At 51.2% G+C, this 18931-nt stretch overlaps 2 protein-coding genes across 2 annotated transcripts; both read right to left on the bottom strand.

Annotated features, from left to right (window-relative positions):
- Positions 1–7: 7 nt before the first annotated feature.
- On the bottom strand, positions 8–7806 carry LOC141730942 (protocadherin alpha-2-like). The gene has a single exon (XM_074552237.1). It carries the CDS (start codon positions 6990–6992, stop codon positions 4248–4250), a length of 2745 nt encoding a protein of 914 aa, XP_074408338.1. The 5' UTR covers positions 6993–7806; the 3' UTR covers positions 8–4247.
- A 3321-nt stretch (positions 7807–11127) lies between these two features.
- Positions 11128–15758, bottom strand: LOC141730946 (protocadherin alpha-2-like). Its single transcript, XM_074552241.1, has one exon. The coding sequence runs from the start codon at positions 15467–15469 to the stop codon at positions 12890–12892; it is 2580 nt and encodes an 859-aa protein (XP_074408342.1). The 5' UTR covers positions 15470–15758; the 3' UTR covers positions 11128–12889.
- Positions 15759–18931: the final 3173 nt, after the last annotated feature.

Here is an 18931-nt window from a genome sequence, read left to right as displayed (position 1 = left end):
CCTGCCGCGCCGCCCGCCGCCGCCGCTCTGCCTGCCGGCCCCGGCCCGGGCCCCGCACGGCTCCCCGCCGCCGCCCGGACGCACCGGCTCTGCTGCCCGGCCCGAGCCGCCCCCCCGCGCTCACAGCCGGGCTCTCCGCCGCACCGGGGCGGAGCCGCCCACACGGACCCGTTCTTGAGCCTGCAGCGACACCGTGCGCTGCTCCGCCGCCTCACACGCTCCGGATCATCGCCCGCGCTGCCGACCCGATATGAGTATGTTTTCTGCCGTGTCTTGCTGTCGTGCTCCCCTTTTTTTCCTTATATCCTCCTCTTTCATTTCAATTCCTTCTTCAGTTCTTCTTCCTCCTTTTCTCGCTGGCTTTTTCATTTGTCTTGCTTTCTGCAATTCGTTCTTTTTGGTCATGTTGTGCTTCACTTATCTTTGTTTTTTATCGTCTTTTCTCTTTCTTCATTGTCCCTTTTCTTTATCGTCCTTGTTATGCCACTCTCCATTCTTTCCACTCCTTTCCCAACTCCTTCCACTCTCCAATATTCTTTAGCTGCATTGCAATGTGTTCTGTTTTCTCTGGCGCCGCAGAGACCATAAAATGTGGGATCAACAGCACTAATAACAGGTTCTCGTTACAGGAGAGCTCTGCTGCTCCAACAAACCTCTTTAGAATCCAACTCTGCTCAGTGTCTACTGAGAGGTGAATGCCGGTCAGTTCATTTATCCTCTGTTTTATATGTCCATTTCTTACTTTCATTCTGGCCTTATTTTTATTTGCATGGGTTCATTGTTTTCTTTACTACTTCTACAACTACTACTACTACTACTATTATTATTATTATTATTATTATTATTATTATTATTATTATTATTATTATTTTCCTTATGCTATTTGTAATTTCCCCATTCAATTTACCCTCTTTCCCTTCTCTTTCCTTGTTCTTCCTCATTGTCTTTTCATTCCTGCTTATTCCTGTCCTAGGTTTTCCCCCTTCTCATCAGTTTCCATCTCATCTCTTTGATCTTTTTTTTACTTCTCGATAATACTTCAAATCCTCGCAATGCTGCTTGGAAATATCTGTCTTTCTTCCTCTTTTACCTGAATTCTTCATGTACCTCCTTGTTTAGTTGGATTTTTAAAAAATCTTCCCTCTACATTCTCCCTTCTTTCTCCTCTCCCTTCCTCTCCTCCTTTCTTGCCGTCGCCTCCCCTGCTCTTCTATTTCCATTCTTATATCTTCTGGAAATTTTTTCCTTCAACAAAATATTTTAAAAACAGCTAGAGCACCCCTGCCAGGAACCACAGACATGTCCTTGGGGCCCGAGTCTCATTTCTCTTCCCTACACCTCCTATTAACGTGGAGAGGGAGCAACCAGCCTTGCTGTCCATGCACCTACACCTTCCCTCCCTCCAGAAAAAGGACACACTCTTCAATCTCCAGTGCTCTCAAGGACCCAGAATAAAACAGCAAGGCAGTCACATGACAAAGAACAGCTCTACTACATCAAAAGAGGTTCCACCACTCTCTGACACAGATGCTGAAGCCACAATTATTGGGATATCTGTGCACAGAGGCCTGGAAGATTTCCAACAAATCAGGGAATTTTCTCATTCCTCAACTCAAACCTATCACAGCCGAACATGACAACCCTCCTTAAAGATCTAAAAGTACGCTCGGCAACCACAGCTCCTGAGGACTTGTCATGTACCTCAATCCTTCCTGACTCACTTTCCTCTTGCATGTTCCGTATTCTTCTCTTCCTTTCTGGAAGGCATCTGCTGCCTAGACAGCACACCAAGAACCTTGGTATCTACGAGGCCCCACGGAAAATCTCTCACTCACCTTAGAATGACCCACTTGGCACACACTCAAACAAAAGCCACGAAGGCAACACCAGAACAGCGTCACTAAGAACACTCCCTTGACCTCCTACACATCTGTTCGGTGAAATGAATGTTTGTCCCTCCTCCATTCCCACTCAGGCTGTGCAAGGAAGCATCAAAAAGGAATGAGAGCAGGTAACAGCTGCTCTGCTGGTCCAATAGCGGAACATTCTGCTGATTCAACAAAAAGATGCCGCAACTGAACAGGAACTAAATTACATCAGTCTCAAGAACATCCCCATTTGTTCTACGACTTACCTCTTCTGAACTGGTTTCTCCTTCAGAAGACAAATATTTTTGGGGAAGGGAAGCCCGTTTTAAAGGATAATTATGCTCAACAGGATCAGTGTTTCTTGGGATGCTGAACAGAAATATATCATTTATGTTCCACACAAACTGGAAAACATGCAGTCTCCATTATGCCCTTCTCTCCCAGGGGAAAAAGGAAGCAGGCATATAAGCCACAGGAATTCTCTCAAAGTAATCCTCAGAAGAGAGGAATAGACATTCCCCAACACTGATGGAGAATGGCCAAAATACCTGCCACATTGCCAATGGGAGACTGAAAATAAACATAACAACAAACAAACCCTAAAAAATAAAAACATTCGCAGTTTCATAGAGAAGAGAATGATAATAATTAAAAGAACTCCCATTCTCCTGTATTGGAATGCAACTTCTGGACACATCTTGGATACCAAGACCCATCAAGCAAGACACAGAGCAGAGAGGCAATGAGGGAAGGATTCAGAGAAGGCTCCACAGCATGATCCAAATTCCAAAACGTTCTCTTTGACCAACAATATCCCACACCAAACCTAAGTAATTAAAGGCATACAGGGGAGATGTTTTCCCTAAGATCAATACCAGGAAGAACAAGAGTGCCCTAAGACATGCAGAACTTCTGGGTGTCCTGAGAGGACACCCAGGAAAGCAGCACAGTGTGGTGGAACCATTGCTGAAGTATTCTACTGTAACCAATATTTTGCACCCTGGGAACTGGGACCTCCACCACAAAATAGATATTCTCCATTCCCTCCCCAAATATGTATTCAAATCCTCCCCTTTCCCCATGCCTGCCACAAAGAATATAAAGACTGCTGCAAATGAATTCTGTGATTCTTTGACTTTCCCCACATGCCAGGATGCTTTGGGCCTTTTCAGCAATTAAAAAACCAACCAAGTTCTTAAAGGTTCTGCAAAAAGAGTAATGAAAAACACTGACATAGCCCCCAAAAGTCTTCTTTAAGAAAATGACACCAAATCTGAACCACAAGTCCAGTCACAATATTAACTGGGTGGAATAATTTCTACAATAGAAAACCAGAGTTGGGCTGCTCTGCAGATGTGGAGGATTGGTGTGTACATCCACTCAGGCTCACCACAATGAGCCATGTGTGATCACAGGACTCACCATCTCTACCCAGACTGACCATGCAAGAGTACAAGATGGGGAAGAAAAGCACAAAAACATTACAGCCACCCCCTTAACTGCCCTTAAATATCATGTCTCAAGACAGGCACAGATCCACCATGGCAAGAGCTGAGGAAGCTGCTATACCTACCCGACAATACACATGGAAACCAGTTTGTAGTGCCACCCTCCCACAATAACCCCCCCAAATCAGCCGCAAAAATGTTCATCAGTCTGCATGTTACCAGCTGTTACCCAACACATTCCCATTTGTCAGGCAGTACAAGTAACTGTCTCAGATAGAGGTATTCAGAACCTCAAAGGATTCCGTGGCCATTTCAATACCATATATCATCTCAAGGTCCAAAAGGCCTCCAACATCACACCCTTGAAACTTGGGAAAGGATCCTCTTTGATGATCCTGCCTCCTGCTAGGCATGCTCCATTCCTCCCTTTCTAACATTAATTATGGAGAAAAAGGCATCATCTGACATCTCCTATTCCTTTCATCCTATTACATGGACCGTGATTTTACAGATTATTTCCAGTTCTCTAGGACAAGTCTTCCCACTGCTCCAGAATACCATGCCACTTTTCACAATTACTCTGTTGGAGCAAACGAAATGGAGAATTTACATTCTGCCGATTGAAAATACATTAGACCACAAGTCAAAATTGTCACCTGTCCCCACAACTCTTGTAGAGGAAAATGACAGAGGATGAGGAGAGAGAGGAAACCACAGAGGACACCGTCAAAGTCAGCACTCTGCAAAGGCAAAAAGGGAGTACACAGAGCCCGGGGTCTGTTACCACCACAGCCTCCTTCTTTTGCGCTCCTACACTAAACCTCAGAGAAAACATTACATACCAGACAGGAAGACCACTATCTGCAAAAATGACTCCTTAGAAAATTACTTCATTGTAGAGGAAAACAATTCATATCCACGCCAGCACAACTCAGGTGCGGACCGTAACAGCACAGGGGTACAGCTCCACTTTTTTCACTAGCAAGCCTTCCCCTCCTACCATCAGGAGTTCTGGAACTCCGGCAGGACCCTGCGACAGATGCAAATGTGCCTTTGATTTCTTAAGCACCCGTGAAGCACCCACCGACCTCCGGCCACAGCAATTTGAGCAAAGGAGCGGAAGAAAGAGAGAAGTAGAAAGGTTGAGAAAAGCAATGCCACTGACCGTGTCGAGGAGAGCGGAGGGCTCCGGCTGCGTGTCCTTGGCTGCAGGAGCGGGCGGCGGCGGAGGGAAGTTGGGGCTGAAAACCATGAGGTCGCTCTTGGCAGCGCCGTCCGCCACGCACAGGCTGCGGCTGTGGCGCTGCGAGTAGGACCAGCTGCCCACTTCGCTGGCGCACACGAGCGTCGTGGGCCCGGGCCCCGAGAGCACGGCCGCCCGCGGCGCCCAGCGCGACGCCCCGTACAGCACCACGGCCAGCAGGAAGAGGCTGGACACGGCGCAGATGGCCACCACCAGCCACACGTTGGTGGCCGCGCTCGCCGCCCCGGCCCCGAGCTCCACGCCCGCCGCCGAGCGCGACACAACTGAGGACGACGACGAAGATCCCGCGGCCAGCGCCGCCTCGGCGGCCTCGAGCAGCGACACGCTGAGCGTGGCCGTGGCCGAGCGCGCCGGCTCGCCGTGGTCGCGCACGACGATCAGCAGCCTCTGGCGAGGCCCGTCCGCCTCGTCCAGCGCCCGCGCCGTGCTCACCTCGCCGCTGTAGAGCCCCACGCGGAACGGGCCCTTGCCCCGCGGCTCCCACAGCTCGTAGCGCAGCCACGCGTTGTAGCCCGAGTCGGCGTCCACGGCGCGGATCTTGGCCACCACCTGGCCCGCGGGCGCGCCCCACGCCGCCCACGCCCACAGCGTGCCCGACTCCGAGCCCGCCCCCGCCAGCGCCAAAGCCGCCTCCGCCTCCGCCGCCGCCGCCACGCCGCCCGCCTCCGCTGCCGAGCCCGCGGGCGGCAGCAGCGCCGGCGCGTTGTCGTTCTCGTCCAGCACGAACAGCTGCACCGTGGCGTTGCCGCTCAGCGGCGGCTCCCCCGCGTCCACCGCGCGCACCTCGAACTGCAGCACCTGCAGCTCCTCGTAGTCCAAGGGCTGCAGCGCCCACAGCCGCCCGCTCTCCGCGTCCACCGACACGTAGCTCGACGCCGGACGCCACCCGCTTCCACCCGACGAGGAGCCCGCGGCGCCGCCGCCCACGCCCACGCCGCCGTCCCACACCGAGTAGCTGACGCGCCCGTTGGCCGCCTCGTCCGGGTCCCGCGCCCACAGCCGCGCCAGCTCCGCGCCCGCCGCGTTGTTCTCCCGCGCCAGCACCGTGTACACGGCCTGCGCGAACAAGGGCGCGTTGTCGTTCACGTCCGACACCGGCACCCGCAGCCCGCGGCTGGCGCGCAGCGCCGGCGCCCCGCCGTCCTCCGCACGCACCTCCACCTCGTACTCCGACACCCGCTCCCGGTCCAGCGCCTCGCGCAGCACCAGCGAGTACGAGCCCGCGAACGTCGCCTCCAGACCGAACGGCGACGCCGGCCACACCCAGCACCGCACGCGACCGTTCTCCCCCGAGTCCCGGTCCGACACGCTCAGCAGGGCCACCACCGTCCCCAACGACGCGTCCTCGGGCACCGGCACCGACAGCGACGTCACCCACACCTCCGGCGCATTGTCGTTCACGTCCACCACCTCCAGCACCACCTTGCAGTGACCCGACAGAGAGGGTGTGCCCTTATCCCTCGCTTCGATTTGTATCTCATATAAACGAACCTCCTCATAGTCCACGGAGTCCGCCAGATTAATTTCACCCGTCCTCGCATTTAAAAGGAAATTGTTCATCCCCATTTCAGGAAAAGTATTGCTCACACTAAATGTCACTTCTCCATTACTTCCCAAATCAGGATCGGTGGCATTCACTCTTGCCACCAGCGTACCCACCGCAGCACTCTCTGGAAGATGCACTTTATACACAGACTGGTTGAATTGAGGAGCGTTGTCGTTGGCATCCTCGACCGAGATCACCAGCTCCATTGTCCCTGTCAGAGACGGCCGGCCCCCGTCAGTGGCTGTCAGCACCAACCGGTGCACGGGAATCGTCTCGCGGTCCAGAGATTTCGTGAGTACCAGAAACAGGGATTCTCGATATTCCTCACTGCGGTGCAAATCCAGAGAGAAATGCTCGCTGGGGCTGAGTGTGTAGGTGAGCTGCGCGTTCGCTCCGATATCCGCATCCGACGCGGCCTCCAGCGGGAAACGAGACCCGAGCAAAGACGATTCCGCGATGCTGAGGTTTTTCCGGGCGGCGGGGAAGACGGGGGCATTGTCGTTGATGTCGGTGACCTCCAGCTGCACATGGAAGACGCGCAGCGGCCGCTCCAGCAGCACCTCCAGGCGCAGCGCGCACGGCGCGCTCTTGCCGCACAGCTCCTCCCGGTCCAGCCGCGAGCTCACCACCAGCGCGCCGCTCGCCCCGCTCACCTCCACGCTCGCCCGCCGGCCCGGCGCCACCAGCCGCAGCCGCCGCGCCTCCGCCTCGCCCGCCTCCAGGCCCAGGTCCTGCGCCAGACGGCCCACCACCGTGCCGGCCTTGGCTTCCTCCGGCACCGAGTAGCGCACCTGCCCGCCCGACAGCGCCCAGGCCGCCTGCAGCACCAGCACCCGCACCACCGCCGCACAACAACGCTCGCCCATCCTTCCTGCCGCTCTGCCTGCCGGCCCCGGCCCGGGCCCCGCACGGCTCCCCGCCGCCGCCCGGACGCACCGGCTCTGCTGCCCGGCCCGAGCCACCCCCCCGCGCTCACAGCCGGGCTCTCCGCCGCACCGGGGCGGAGCCGCCCACACGGATCCGTTCTTGAGCCTGCAGCGACACCGTGCGCTCCTCCGCCGCCACACACCCTCAGCGACATTTCCAGTGCACCCGCTCCGTTAAGGCCATCCCCTCTGCCGTCTCTTCCTCTGTGCTCCTCTTATTTTTATAATTCTTTTTCTTTATCGATTGCTATTTGCCTTCATAGATTCATTTTTTTCCCTCAACCTCTCCTTCCTTTCCTTCTTCCATCATTTCTCTGGTTTTCATTGTTCGCTTTTCCCACCGTTTCCCTTTTCTTTCCTTTTTAATCTTCCTCTTGTTTTCAATTGTTTCCTCTCCATATGGTCCTTTTGCTTTATTGCCCTGCCCTCATCTTTAAGACATTTAACCTTCTTTTCCAATCATCCTTCTTCTTTTCCCCCTCCGGCAATTTGTCAGCTGCCTCTTGCGTCGCGGTGGAGACCATTGATGATGGAGTTCTCAGAGCTAATTACGGTTAATCAGCGCCAATTATGGTGTATCAGCGCCGGGGCGCGGTGCTGCAATCGGGGAAAGGCTGTTCCGGAGGAGCTCTTCTCAGCGTGTAAACAAGGTCGGTGCCTGCTCTTCAGGTCCTTTATCTTCCTTCTTTTTGCTTCCACTCTCTTCTAGATTTGTTAATTCCTTGCTCTCTTTCTGTCTTCATTTTTTCTTTTATAGTCGCCTTTCTTGATATAACATTTTCTCCTTCATTTCCTTTTGCTACTCTTTCTCTTTTTCTTCTATTTCCTGGTTCTCTTTCCCCGTGTCGTCTTCTTGATCCTAATTGTAATATTTTTACCTCCCCCTTTTCATTATTTTTTTTATCTCTTAAGTGGTTCTATTTCCTTTACTAATATTCTTTCCAAATGTTTATTTAACACTAGCAATGAACACGTCCTTTGAATAATGTTCTCGTTCTTCTTCCTTGCAATGATTCCTTCCATTGCTTCTTTTGTTCACTTCATCTTTGTCGTTTCCTTCTTCCGTTTTATCTTTTTCTTCTTTGCTTTTTCTTTCTCTCACCTTGTCTGTTGCTGCCATCCTTGAATCTTCTGTTGTGTATTTTCCCCTTAAGGAAATGTTTTAAAATAGCTACACCACCACGTCATGAAGCACAGACATGTCCTTTAGCAACAGAGCACTCCCACCTCTCATTTCTCATGACAGGGAATAGCCTTCTATTCCTCCCCTACCAAGCACCTGCAGTTTCCTCTTCCTTCAGGATCCAATCCACGTTCGGAGCCTTCAGTCATCTCAAGGACCCAAAAAATAAATCAACAAAGCAATCACATAGTAGAGAACAGCTTTGTTACACCAGATAATATTCCACCCATGCAGACATCTAATACAAAAAAGGCTCTAAAGTCCAAGTTACAAACGGGAGTCTCTCATCTACAAAATCAAACCCATCAGAGTCCAGCATGATCCTTCAAGAACACTGCAAAAACAAGCATGATGACTCCACATTCCTCATTTACCTGGACAGAGAGCAATTCTGACTGACTTAGTTTTCACCTGCAGAGCTATTACAAAATTCATCACGGCATTGTCACTGAAAGTATCCTCTGCATGCCCAGCACATCCAGGCCTAGAAAAGCATTGAGTTCACTTCTCCATCTGCCTTCCCTTCCCTCTTCTCACCCTGTCCCACAAAGCAGCAGAATCAAATGAGAGCACATAATGGAGCTCCAGACCTACAGGAATTTCAATTCAGGCAATATTTAGTTGATCCAATGTGAAGATAACGCAGCTGAACGGGTGATGTGTTGAGAGGCTGCATAGAACAGAGGCTAGACAGTGCTAAAGGAATAAAGTAGGGATATATTAAAAGGCCTTCAAAGGATGCACCTTGGGCATTACAGGACCCCCGCCAAGGCTAAACCCAAGATGGATGGTGGGTCATGAGTTTTCTCACTTTTATAATTTTTGGTCCATTTAAATATTGGCGTTAATTGCTCAATTATTGATCCAGGTCATGCAGTCCCATCCTCCCAGATTGCTCTCCTAAATTCACTGGTGGTTACACTTCTTGGGCCAGAACCTGCAACATTGTCCTTAGCTCTGGGGCTGGAAAAGGATTGTTTTGTCTGACTGAACTGTGAGGAGAACTTGCTAACACTTCACATGAAGTTCAGAGTTATATACCAATGCAGTACAGAATCTGGAAAATATTAAAATACAGTACAGAATCTGGAAAATATGGAGAATATGTCATAAAGCTAAAAGTTAAGGCATCACAGGAACCAAAGTACACCTGTCTCTCACACCAACCTCTTCTGGTAGGAGTAACTCACCTGTAGCATCACTGATTGATTTTTCAGAAAAAAAAAGTCCGGGACCAGGTGTACTTGTTTTAAGGGACAGTGTCCCTTAGTTCCAGCTAGATGACCAAGACCAGGGAGATGACTGATGCCATGTCCCAAGAAAGCCTGGCAGAATGACACAAATTTCAAAGAGTCTTCTCTTTTACCAAGAAAATTTCACATCCAAGACAAGTGATTCAGGGCATGGATGGCCAGTCACTTCATAAGCTGTAATATCACAGGGAACAACAGAAAGCAAGAATACAGAGAACTGCTGGAGGTCCTGAGAGGATCCCAGAAGAACACCACTATGTAGTGAGTATTTTCACAAGGATTTCTATTGGCATCCTCTATCAAAATGAATGGGAAATGAGATCTCCACAGTTAACCAGACATTCTCCAGTTCCTCCTCAATGCTACAGGCCGTGTTCTACTCAGGATCTGCCTTTCCCTGGGGCAACACTCCTCCCCACCCAAATTCACCCTCCCCATCACACAGGCCCAAGATTTCTTTAGCACCACATGCAGGATCACTGCCAAAATGTCAAACATCGTTCAACCACAGCAACGTGCCCTGTCTGTAAACCCCAGTATGCATGTGGGATCCAGGCCCTTGTACTTCCTCATCTTCCTTCATGATCACCACAAAAGATGTACAGAATGTCTAAAAGCTCTTCCCAGCTACATGATCTTCACCATGAATTCTTTGCACCTGTTTCAGTAACCTTGGGTAGAAAGGCCACAGAGCTGCATGTTAGAGTTCATAGAAATTCTGTGATTAGAGCTGTGACAGCTCTGATCCCAGTCCACACAGATCTGTTCCTCCAAGAGAACACAGCAAGTGCCAAAGCACAAGAGCACTCACATTGTCAACCACGTGGGACAGCTGGCACCACACACACTGGGCAAATCATGCAGGTTTTGGGGTGTTCTTGCAGATATCAGAATGATCCACACGTGACATAAGGACACACCATCTCTACTGAGGCCCCTTGTGCAGTGCACAATTAAAAGAAGTTGAGCGCATAAAGATTACAACTACATGTATTAAATAATTCTTTGTAAATCCCACCTGAGGAGGAGGAAGGAATCATCATGGGAAATCTACACCGGTAGAGACTATTACACAAGGATAGCAAGTTGAAATGTTCCCCTCTCACAACATCTTGAAACTTTGAACCTGAAAAGCTGTTTCATCACACAACATTTCAGCACTCTCCATCTCATCACCTCTTACCATCACTGGCTGGGGTCTCTGTACATATCACGAACAGGAAGGGACTGCTGGGGAACGTGCCTTGAGCTGTTTGATTTTGCAGCATCACTCTCATTAGATGGTTATGACAATGGGAAGATGCCAGCAGCTCACATCTCCAGCAGCAGACAAAAAACTTAACGTTACAACATACTTTTAAAGTTTTTTGACCAATCACACAGAGCAAAAGCATATCGACAGTCGTTCTATCCATCCCCTATAAGCATTAGTTAAAACAATGCTTATTTATTTCAAATACAATACCTTCTTTCTACGCTTAAAACACAATGCACAGAGCTCCATTATAATATGATATGATATGATGTGATGTGATGTAATATAATATAATATAATATAATATAATATAATATAATATAATATAATATAATATAATATAATATAATATAATATAATATATATTCCTAACATCTCACTAGATATACTTTTCTGTAGCTCAGGGAGTTATTCTAGACAAAGGTTGATATACAAACCATCGATCGTTCTGTTTGTCCTTAATTTTCTTCTTCTTATATCACTTTTCTGCTGACAAATCTCATGGCTACTGCTTAGCTCTAATCGCAGGTTTGCTGTCTCTGAGGCCTGCCTTTTGCAGCTTTGCCAAAACCCTCTGATCTTAAGGATTCAAACACTTACCAACACATGGCCTGCACCAGCCAGGCAGCAGCAGCAGAGACAGCCCCTGGTGGAGAGATTGCTAAATGCAAGGGACACTGTGGGCGTTTCAGAATCACACACTCATCTCACTATCAGGAGGGCCTCACCAATCCAGACCCTTAGGAAGCAGGAAAGCATCCTCACCAAGAACACTCTTCTGTTCCCATCTTGTCTCATCCTTTCCTGTACAAATCCTTCACTCTGAGACCCGTTCTAAAGACAGATATATAACCTCATGATATTTTGTTACATGATCCATTGTCTCCCCAAGGATTTTCACTTTCCCCATACAAATCTTTCTGCTGCTCAGGATCACCCTTCCCATCAGAAAAGGGCGAGGCCCTACTCTATACAACAGACCACAGTTTCCTTTCCTACCACAGGTTCAACATGACAATGGCTTATCCTTCCCAGCAATGACACTGTAAAAATCCACAGACAGTATCATCAACACAGTGTATAAGAGATGCTCTTCTGCTGACACCTCATGTTTTGTCATGCTTCTCTATGGGAATACTATTTTCAAAGGTGGTGTTGGAACCTCTAAAGAGGAATAGCATTGATTTTGTGCTCCAAGAACCAAAACTGTGGCAAGGACACTAATACATAATGCTTTCTGTGTTGGAGAATGTTACTTGAGAATTGGTGGGCAAAGGTGATTCATTGATTTTGGGGGCTATTTGTTTGTTTGTTCATTACACAAGTGAAAATTTCCACGGTTAAAGCTCTTCTAAGTCTTGATAATTGATGTAATAATTGATGAAAGTTTTGCGAGAACATCAAAAAAGGACAGTATACTTCACATTACCTCGCTGGTCAGAAATGCAAATCCTCAGGAATGTGGGCAGCAGGAAAACAACAGATGAATTTCCCTTTTGAAAGACATACCTTGGATCACGCTTTCTACTAATAACCAGAACAGCATGATACTTGCAAAACAAACACAGGAAGGTCATAGGAAATATTGCCACAGCTACCCTATTTTCTAAATGAGTCTCATAGTAGAATGGTAATAGAGAACTTTGTCCTTGAATATCTACTATTCACCTTGCATCATACTTTCTTCACATGATCATAATTAAGGAGGAGGAGGGCAGTTTTCAATAAAAAGACAAATGAAAACGAGCACGGTTACCACTCAGCAAAAGCAAGGAGAGGGTACACAGTGCCAGCGAGTCTGTCACTAACACAGCCTGGGTGTTTTGAACTCCTTCACCCAAATGGGGTGGAAAGCTACACAAGAGAAATAGAATCCCCTTGCAGCCTGCCCATCTCACACCGCCTGGCACCTCTTGTCGCACAGAAAAGTAATTTAATTGTAAAGCAGAACAACTCACATTTAGGGGATCAAACCTCACTTGCCTACAGGAACTGCGCGCGGATGCTGATTTGTCTATATGGTATACCCCCTAAAAAAAGCTGGGGGCCCAAACAAGGTCGCGGTAACAGATGCAAACGTCCCATTGTCTTTCTTAAATACCAGATAAGCAACCAAGATCAGTAAGCCCTGGGAAATGGGCCCAGCTTAAAGCAGCATTAAGTCAGAGTGCGGATAAAAAGGAGCGGAGAAGGGAATGAAGGAAGGAAAACTGACCGTGTCGAGGAGAGCGGAGGGCTCCGGCTGCGTGTCCTTGGCTGCAGGAGCGGGCGGCGGCGGAGGGAAGTTGGGGCTGAAAACCATGAGGTCGCTCTTGGCAGCGCCGTCCGCCACGCACAGGCTGCGGCTGTGGCGCTGCGAGTAGGACCAGCTGCCCACTTCGCTGGCGCACACGAGCGTCGTGGGCCCGGGCCCCGAGAGCACGGCCGCCCGCGGCGCCCAGCGCGACGCCCCGTACAGCACCACGGCCAGCAGGAAGAGGCTGGACACGGCGCAGATGGCCACCACCAGCCACACGTTGGTGGCCGCGCTCGCCGCCCCGGCCCCGAGCTCCACGCCCGCCGCCGAGCGCGACACCGCCGACAACGACGACGACGAGCCCGCGGCCAGCGCCGCCTCGGCGGCCTCGAGCAGCGACACGCTGAGCGTGGCCGTGGCCGAGCGCGCCGGCTCGCCGTGGTCACGCACGACGATCAGCAGCCTCTGGCGAGGCCCGTCCGCCTCGTCCAGCGCCCGCGCCGTGCTCACCTCGCCGCTGTAGAGCCCCACGCGGAACGGGCCCTTGCCCCGCGGCTCCCACAGCTCGTAGCGCAGCCACGCGTTGTAGCCCGAGTCGGCGTCCACGGCGCGGATCTTGGCCACCACCTGGCCCGCGGGCGCGCCCCACGCCGCCCACGCCCACAGCGTGCCCGACTCCGAGCCCGCCCCCGCCAGCGCCAAAGCCGCCTCCGCCGCCGCCGCCACGCCGCCCGCCTCCGCTGCCGAGCCCGCGGGCGGCAGCAGCGCCGGCGCGTTGTCGTTCTCGTCCAGCACGAACAGCTGCACCGTGGCGTTGCCGCTCAGCGGCGGCTCCCCCGCGTCCACCGCGCGCACCTCGAACTGCAGCACCTGCAGCTCCTCGTAGTCCAAGGGCTGCAGCGCCCACAGCCGCCCGCTCTCCGCGTCCACCGACACGTAGCTCGACGCCGGACGCCACCCGCTGCCACCCGACGACGAGGAGCCCGCGGCGCCGCCTACGCCCACGCTCACGCCGCCGTCCCACACCGAGTAGCTGACGCGCCCGTTGGCCGCCTCGTCCGGGTCCCGCGCCCACAGCCGCGCCAGCTCCGCGCCCGCCGCGTTGTTCTCCCGCGCCAGCACCGTGTACACGGCCTGCGCGAACAAGGGCGCGTTGTCGTTCACGTCCGACACCGGCACCCGCAGCCCGCGGCTGGCGCGCAGCGCCGGCGCCCCGCCGTCCTCCGCACGCACCTCCACCTCGTACTCCGACACCCGCTCCCGGTCCAGCGCCTCGCGCAACACCAGCGAGTACGAGCCCGCGAACGTCGCCTCCAGACCGAACGGCGACGCCGGCCACACCCAGCACCGCACGCGACCGTTCTCCCCCGAGTCCCGGTCCGACACGCTCAGCAGGGCCACCACCGTCCCCAACGACGCGTCCTCGGGCACCGGCACCGACAGCGACGTCACCCACACCTCCGGCGCGTTGTCGTTCACGTCCAGAACCTTCAAATCCACACTGCAGTGACCCGAAAGCGAGGGTGTTCCTTTATCTGTTACTTCAATCTCTAAGTCATATGACTGAGTGTCCTCGAAATCCAATTCACCGGCAGTCCGTATTTCCCCAGATTTTTCGTCAATTTTGAAAAGATCCTGAATTTTGGCAGAAACCGCATCGCTAAAAGAATAATATATTTCTTGATTAATTCCCTCATCTTTGTCTGTCGCTGTTAGCTGTAAAAACACAGTTCCCGGAGACGTATTTTCCGGTAACTGCACTTTATACAACGACTGGTTGAACTGAGGCGCATTGTCGTTCACATCCAGCACTGAGATCACCAGCTCCATTGTCCCCGTCAGAGACGGCCGGCCCCCGTCAGTCGCCGTCAGCACCAAACGGTGCACGGGAATCGTCTCGCGGTCCAGAGGTTTCGTTAATACGAGCAGTACAGAGATTTTATTTTCGTCCTTGGATTTCACTTCCAAGCTAAAATGCTCGCTGGGGCTGAGTGTGTAGGTGAGCTGTGCGTTCGCTCCGATATCCGCATCAGACGCGCCCTCCAGCGGGAAACGAGACCCCGGCACAGACAGTTCCGCGATGCTGAGGTTTTTCCGGGCGGCGGGGAAGACGGGGGCATTGTCGTTGATGTCGGTGACCTCCAGCTGCACATGGAAGACGCGCAGCGGCCGCTCCAGCAGCACCTCCAGGCGCAGCGCGCACGGCGCGCTCTTGCCGCACAGCTCCTCCCGGTCCAGCCGCGAGCTCACCACCAGCGCGCCGCTCGCCCCGCTCACCTCCACGCTCGCCCGCCGGCCCGGCGCCACCAGCCGCAGCCGCCGCGCCTCCGCCTCGCCCGCCTCCAGGCCCAGGTCCTGCGCCAGACGGCCCACCACCGTGCCGGCCTTGGCTTCCTCCGGCACCGAGTAGCGCACCTGCCCGCCCGACAGCGCCCAGGCCGCCTGCAGCACCAGCACCCGCACCACCGCCGCACAACAACGCTCGCCCATCCTTCCTGCCGCGCCGCCCGCCGCCGCCGCTCTGCCTGCCGGCCCCGGCCCGGGCCCCGCACGGCTCCCCGCCGCCGCCCGGACGCACCGGCTCTGCTGCCCGGCCCCAGCCGCCCCCCCGCGCTCACAGCCGGGCTCTCCGCCGCACCGGGGCGGAGCCGCCCACACGGACCCGTTCCTGAGCCTGCAGCGACACCGTGCGCTCCTCCGCCGTCTCGCACGGTCTGCGACAGCGCCTGTGCACCCGCTCCGTTCAGGCTATCCCCGCTGCCGTCTCTTCCTCTGTGCTTCTCTTCTTTTTCTTATTTCCTTTTCTTTTTCGCTTGCTTGTCTAGATTAATTTCCTTCTTTCCTCTTCTTCCTTTCTACCACCCGTTATTTGTCTGGTTTTCATCGGTTTGCCTTTCACTTCACTTTCTTACTTTTTCCTTTTTAGTTTTCCTGTTATTTGCTATTGTTTCCTCTCCACATTGTCCTTTTGCTTTATTGCCCTGCCCTAATATTTATTCCATTTAGCCTTCCTTTCTCTCTTTGCTCTTCTTTACCCCCGCCGGCGATTGGCCCGTGTCCTTCGGCACCGCGCTGGAGACCATCGATGTTGGAGGTTATCAGCGCTAATTATGCTCTATCAGCGCCGGGGCGCGGTGCTCCAGCCAAAAAAAGGCTGTTCCGGACCAGCTCTGCTCAGCATGGAAACATAAGGTTGGTGCCCGCAGAACAGGTCCTTTATATTCCTTCTTTTTGCTTTGATTCTCTTCTTTCTTTGTTACTTCCTTGCTCCCTTTCTGTCCCAATTTTTTCTTGTACAGTCGCCATCCTTCACATATCCTTGTCTCCTTCATTTTCTTCTGCTAATCTTTCTCTTCTTTTTTGTCTCTTTCCCTTCTGTTTCCTGGTTCTCTTTCCCTATGTCTTCTTCATGCTCTTAATTGTAATAATTTTACTACCTCTTTCTCATTTTCTTTCTTTGTCTCTTATGTGCTTCCATTCCCTTTACTAACATTCTTTCCAAATGTATATATAATAATACTAGCAATGAACACGTCCTTTCAATAAAGTTCTCATTCTTCTTCCTTGCAACGATTCCTTCCATTGCTTCTTTTTTCCACTTCTTCTCCATCCTTTTTCTTTTCCTGTTTTATCTTTTTTTTTCTTTGCTTTTTCTTTCTCTCCTCATGGTGAAATCTTTCACTCCCCTTGTCTGTTACTGCGTTCTTTGTATCTTCTATTGTGTATTTTCCCCTTAAGAAAATGTTTTAAAAATAGCTACACCACCACGTCATGAAGCACAGACATGTCCTTTAGCAACAGGGCACTCCCACCTCTCATTCCTCATGACAGGGAATAGCCTTCTATTCCTCCCCTACCAAGCACCTGCAGTTCCCTCTCCCTTCAGGATCCAATCCACCTTTGGAGCCCTCAGTCATCTCAAGGACCCAAAAAATAAATCAACAAAGAAATCACATAGTAGAGAACAGCTTTGTTACACCAGATAATATTCCACCCATTCAGACATCTAATACAAAAAAGGCTCCAGAGTCCAAGTTACAAACGGGAGTCTCTCCTTTACAAAATCAAACCCCTTACAGTCCAGCATGATAATCCTGCAAGAACACTGCAAAAACAAGCATGATGACTCCACATTCCTCATTTACCTGGACAGAGAGCAATTCTGACTGACTTAGTTTTCACCTGCAGAGCTATTACAAAATTCACCACGGCATTGTCACTGAAAGCATCCTCAACATGTCCAGCACATCCACGCCTAGAAAAGCATTGAGTTCACTTCACCATCTGCCTTCCCTTCCCTCTTCTCACCCTGTCCCACAAAGCAGCAGAATCAAATGAGAGAACATAATGGAGCTCCAGACCTACAGGAATTTCAATTCAGGCAATATTTAGTTGATCCAAAGTGAAGATACCACAGCTAAACGGGTGATGCATTGAGAGGCTGTATAGAACAGAGGCTAGACAGTGCTAAAGGAATAAAGTAGGAATTCATTAAAAAGTCTTTATAAGGATGCACCTTGGGCAGTGCAAGAGCCCGGCTGAGGATACACACAGGATGGCTGATGGGTCACGGGTTTTCACACTTTTATAAGTGGTCCATTTAAATACTGGCGTTAATTGTTCAATTACAGCTCCAGGTCATGCACTCCCATCCTCCCAGATTGCATTCCTCAATCTGTTGTTGTTTGCACATTTTGGGCCTGAAGCTACAATGGTATCCTTAGCTCTGGGGCTGGAAAAGGATTGTTTGTCTGACTGAAATGTAAGGACAATTTCTTTAACACATTATATAAAGCTCAGAGTTATATACTAATACAGTACCGAATCTGCAAAATATGAAAGCTAAAACTTAAGGCATCTCGGGAACCAAAGTACACCTGTCTCTCACACACAGCCTCTTCTTCTAGGAGTAAATCACCTGTAGCATCACTGGTTGCTTCATCAGAAAAATAAACTCCATGACCAGGAGTACTTTTCTTAATGAACAGTGTCCCTTAGTGCCAGCTAGATGACCAAGACCAGGGAGATGACTGATGCCATGTCCCAAGAAAGCCTGGCAGGATGACACAAATTTCAAAGAGTCTTCTCTTTTACCAAGAAAATTTCACATCCAAGACAAGTGATTCAAGGCATGGATGGCCAGTCACTTCATAAGCTGTAATATCACAGGGAACAACAGAAAGCAAGAATACAGAGAACTGCTGGAGGTCCTGAGAGGATCCCAGAAGAACACCACTATGTAGTGAATATTTTCACAAGGATTTCTATTGGCATCCTCTATCAAAATGCATGGGAAATGAGATCTCCACAGCTAACCAGACATTCTCCAGTTCTTCCTCAATGCTACAGGCCGTGTTCTACTCAGCATCTGCCTTTCCCTGGGGCAACACTCCTTCCCACCCAAATTCACCCTCCCCATCACACAGGCCCAAGATTTCTTTAGCACCACATGCAGGATCACTGCCAAAATGTCAGACATTGCTCAACCCCAGCAACGTGCCCTGTCTGTAAACCCCAGTATGCATGTGGGATCCAGGCCCTTGTACTTCCTCATCTTCCTTCATGATCACCACAAAAGATGTACAGAATGTCTAAAAGCTCTTCCCAGCTACATGATCGTCACCATGAATTCTTTGCACCTGTTTCAGTAACCTTGGGTAGAAAGGCCACAGAGCTGCATGTTAGAGTTCATAGAAATTCTGTGATTAGAGCTGTGACAGCTCTGATCCCAGTCCACACAGATCTGTTCCTCCAAGAGAACACAGCAAGTGCCAAAGCACAAGACCACTCACTGTGTCAACAACGTGTGACAGCTGGCACCACACAAACTGGGCAAATCATGCAGGTTTTGGGGTGTTCTTGCAGATATCAGAATGATCCACACGTGACATCAGGACACACCATCTCTACTGAGGCCACTTGTGCAGTGCACAATTAAAAGAAGTTGAGCGC

Source organism: Zonotrichia albicollis, chromosome 15 (genome assembly GCF_047830755.1).
Source record: "Zonotrichia albicollis isolate bZonAlb1 chromosome 15, bZonAlb1.hap1, whole genome shotgun sequence".
NCBI classification, from domain to species: domain Eukaryota; kingdom Metazoa; phylum Chordata; class Aves; order Passeriformes; family Passerellidae; genus Zonotrichia; species Zonotrichia albicollis.
This window is presented reverse-complemented; position numbering and strand designations above follow the sequence as displayed.

What these genes read in the sequence shown, in the direction of transcription:
- LOC141730942 (XM_074552237.1), bottom strand. Translation starts at nt 6,992, where the DNA reads ATGGGCGAGCGTTGTTGTGCGGCGGTGGTGCGGGTGCTGGTGCTGCAG.
- LOC141730946 (XM_074552241.1), bottom strand. Translation starts at nt 15,469, where the DNA reads ATGGGCGAGCGTTGTTGTGCGGCGGTGGTGCGGGTGCTGGTGCTGCAG.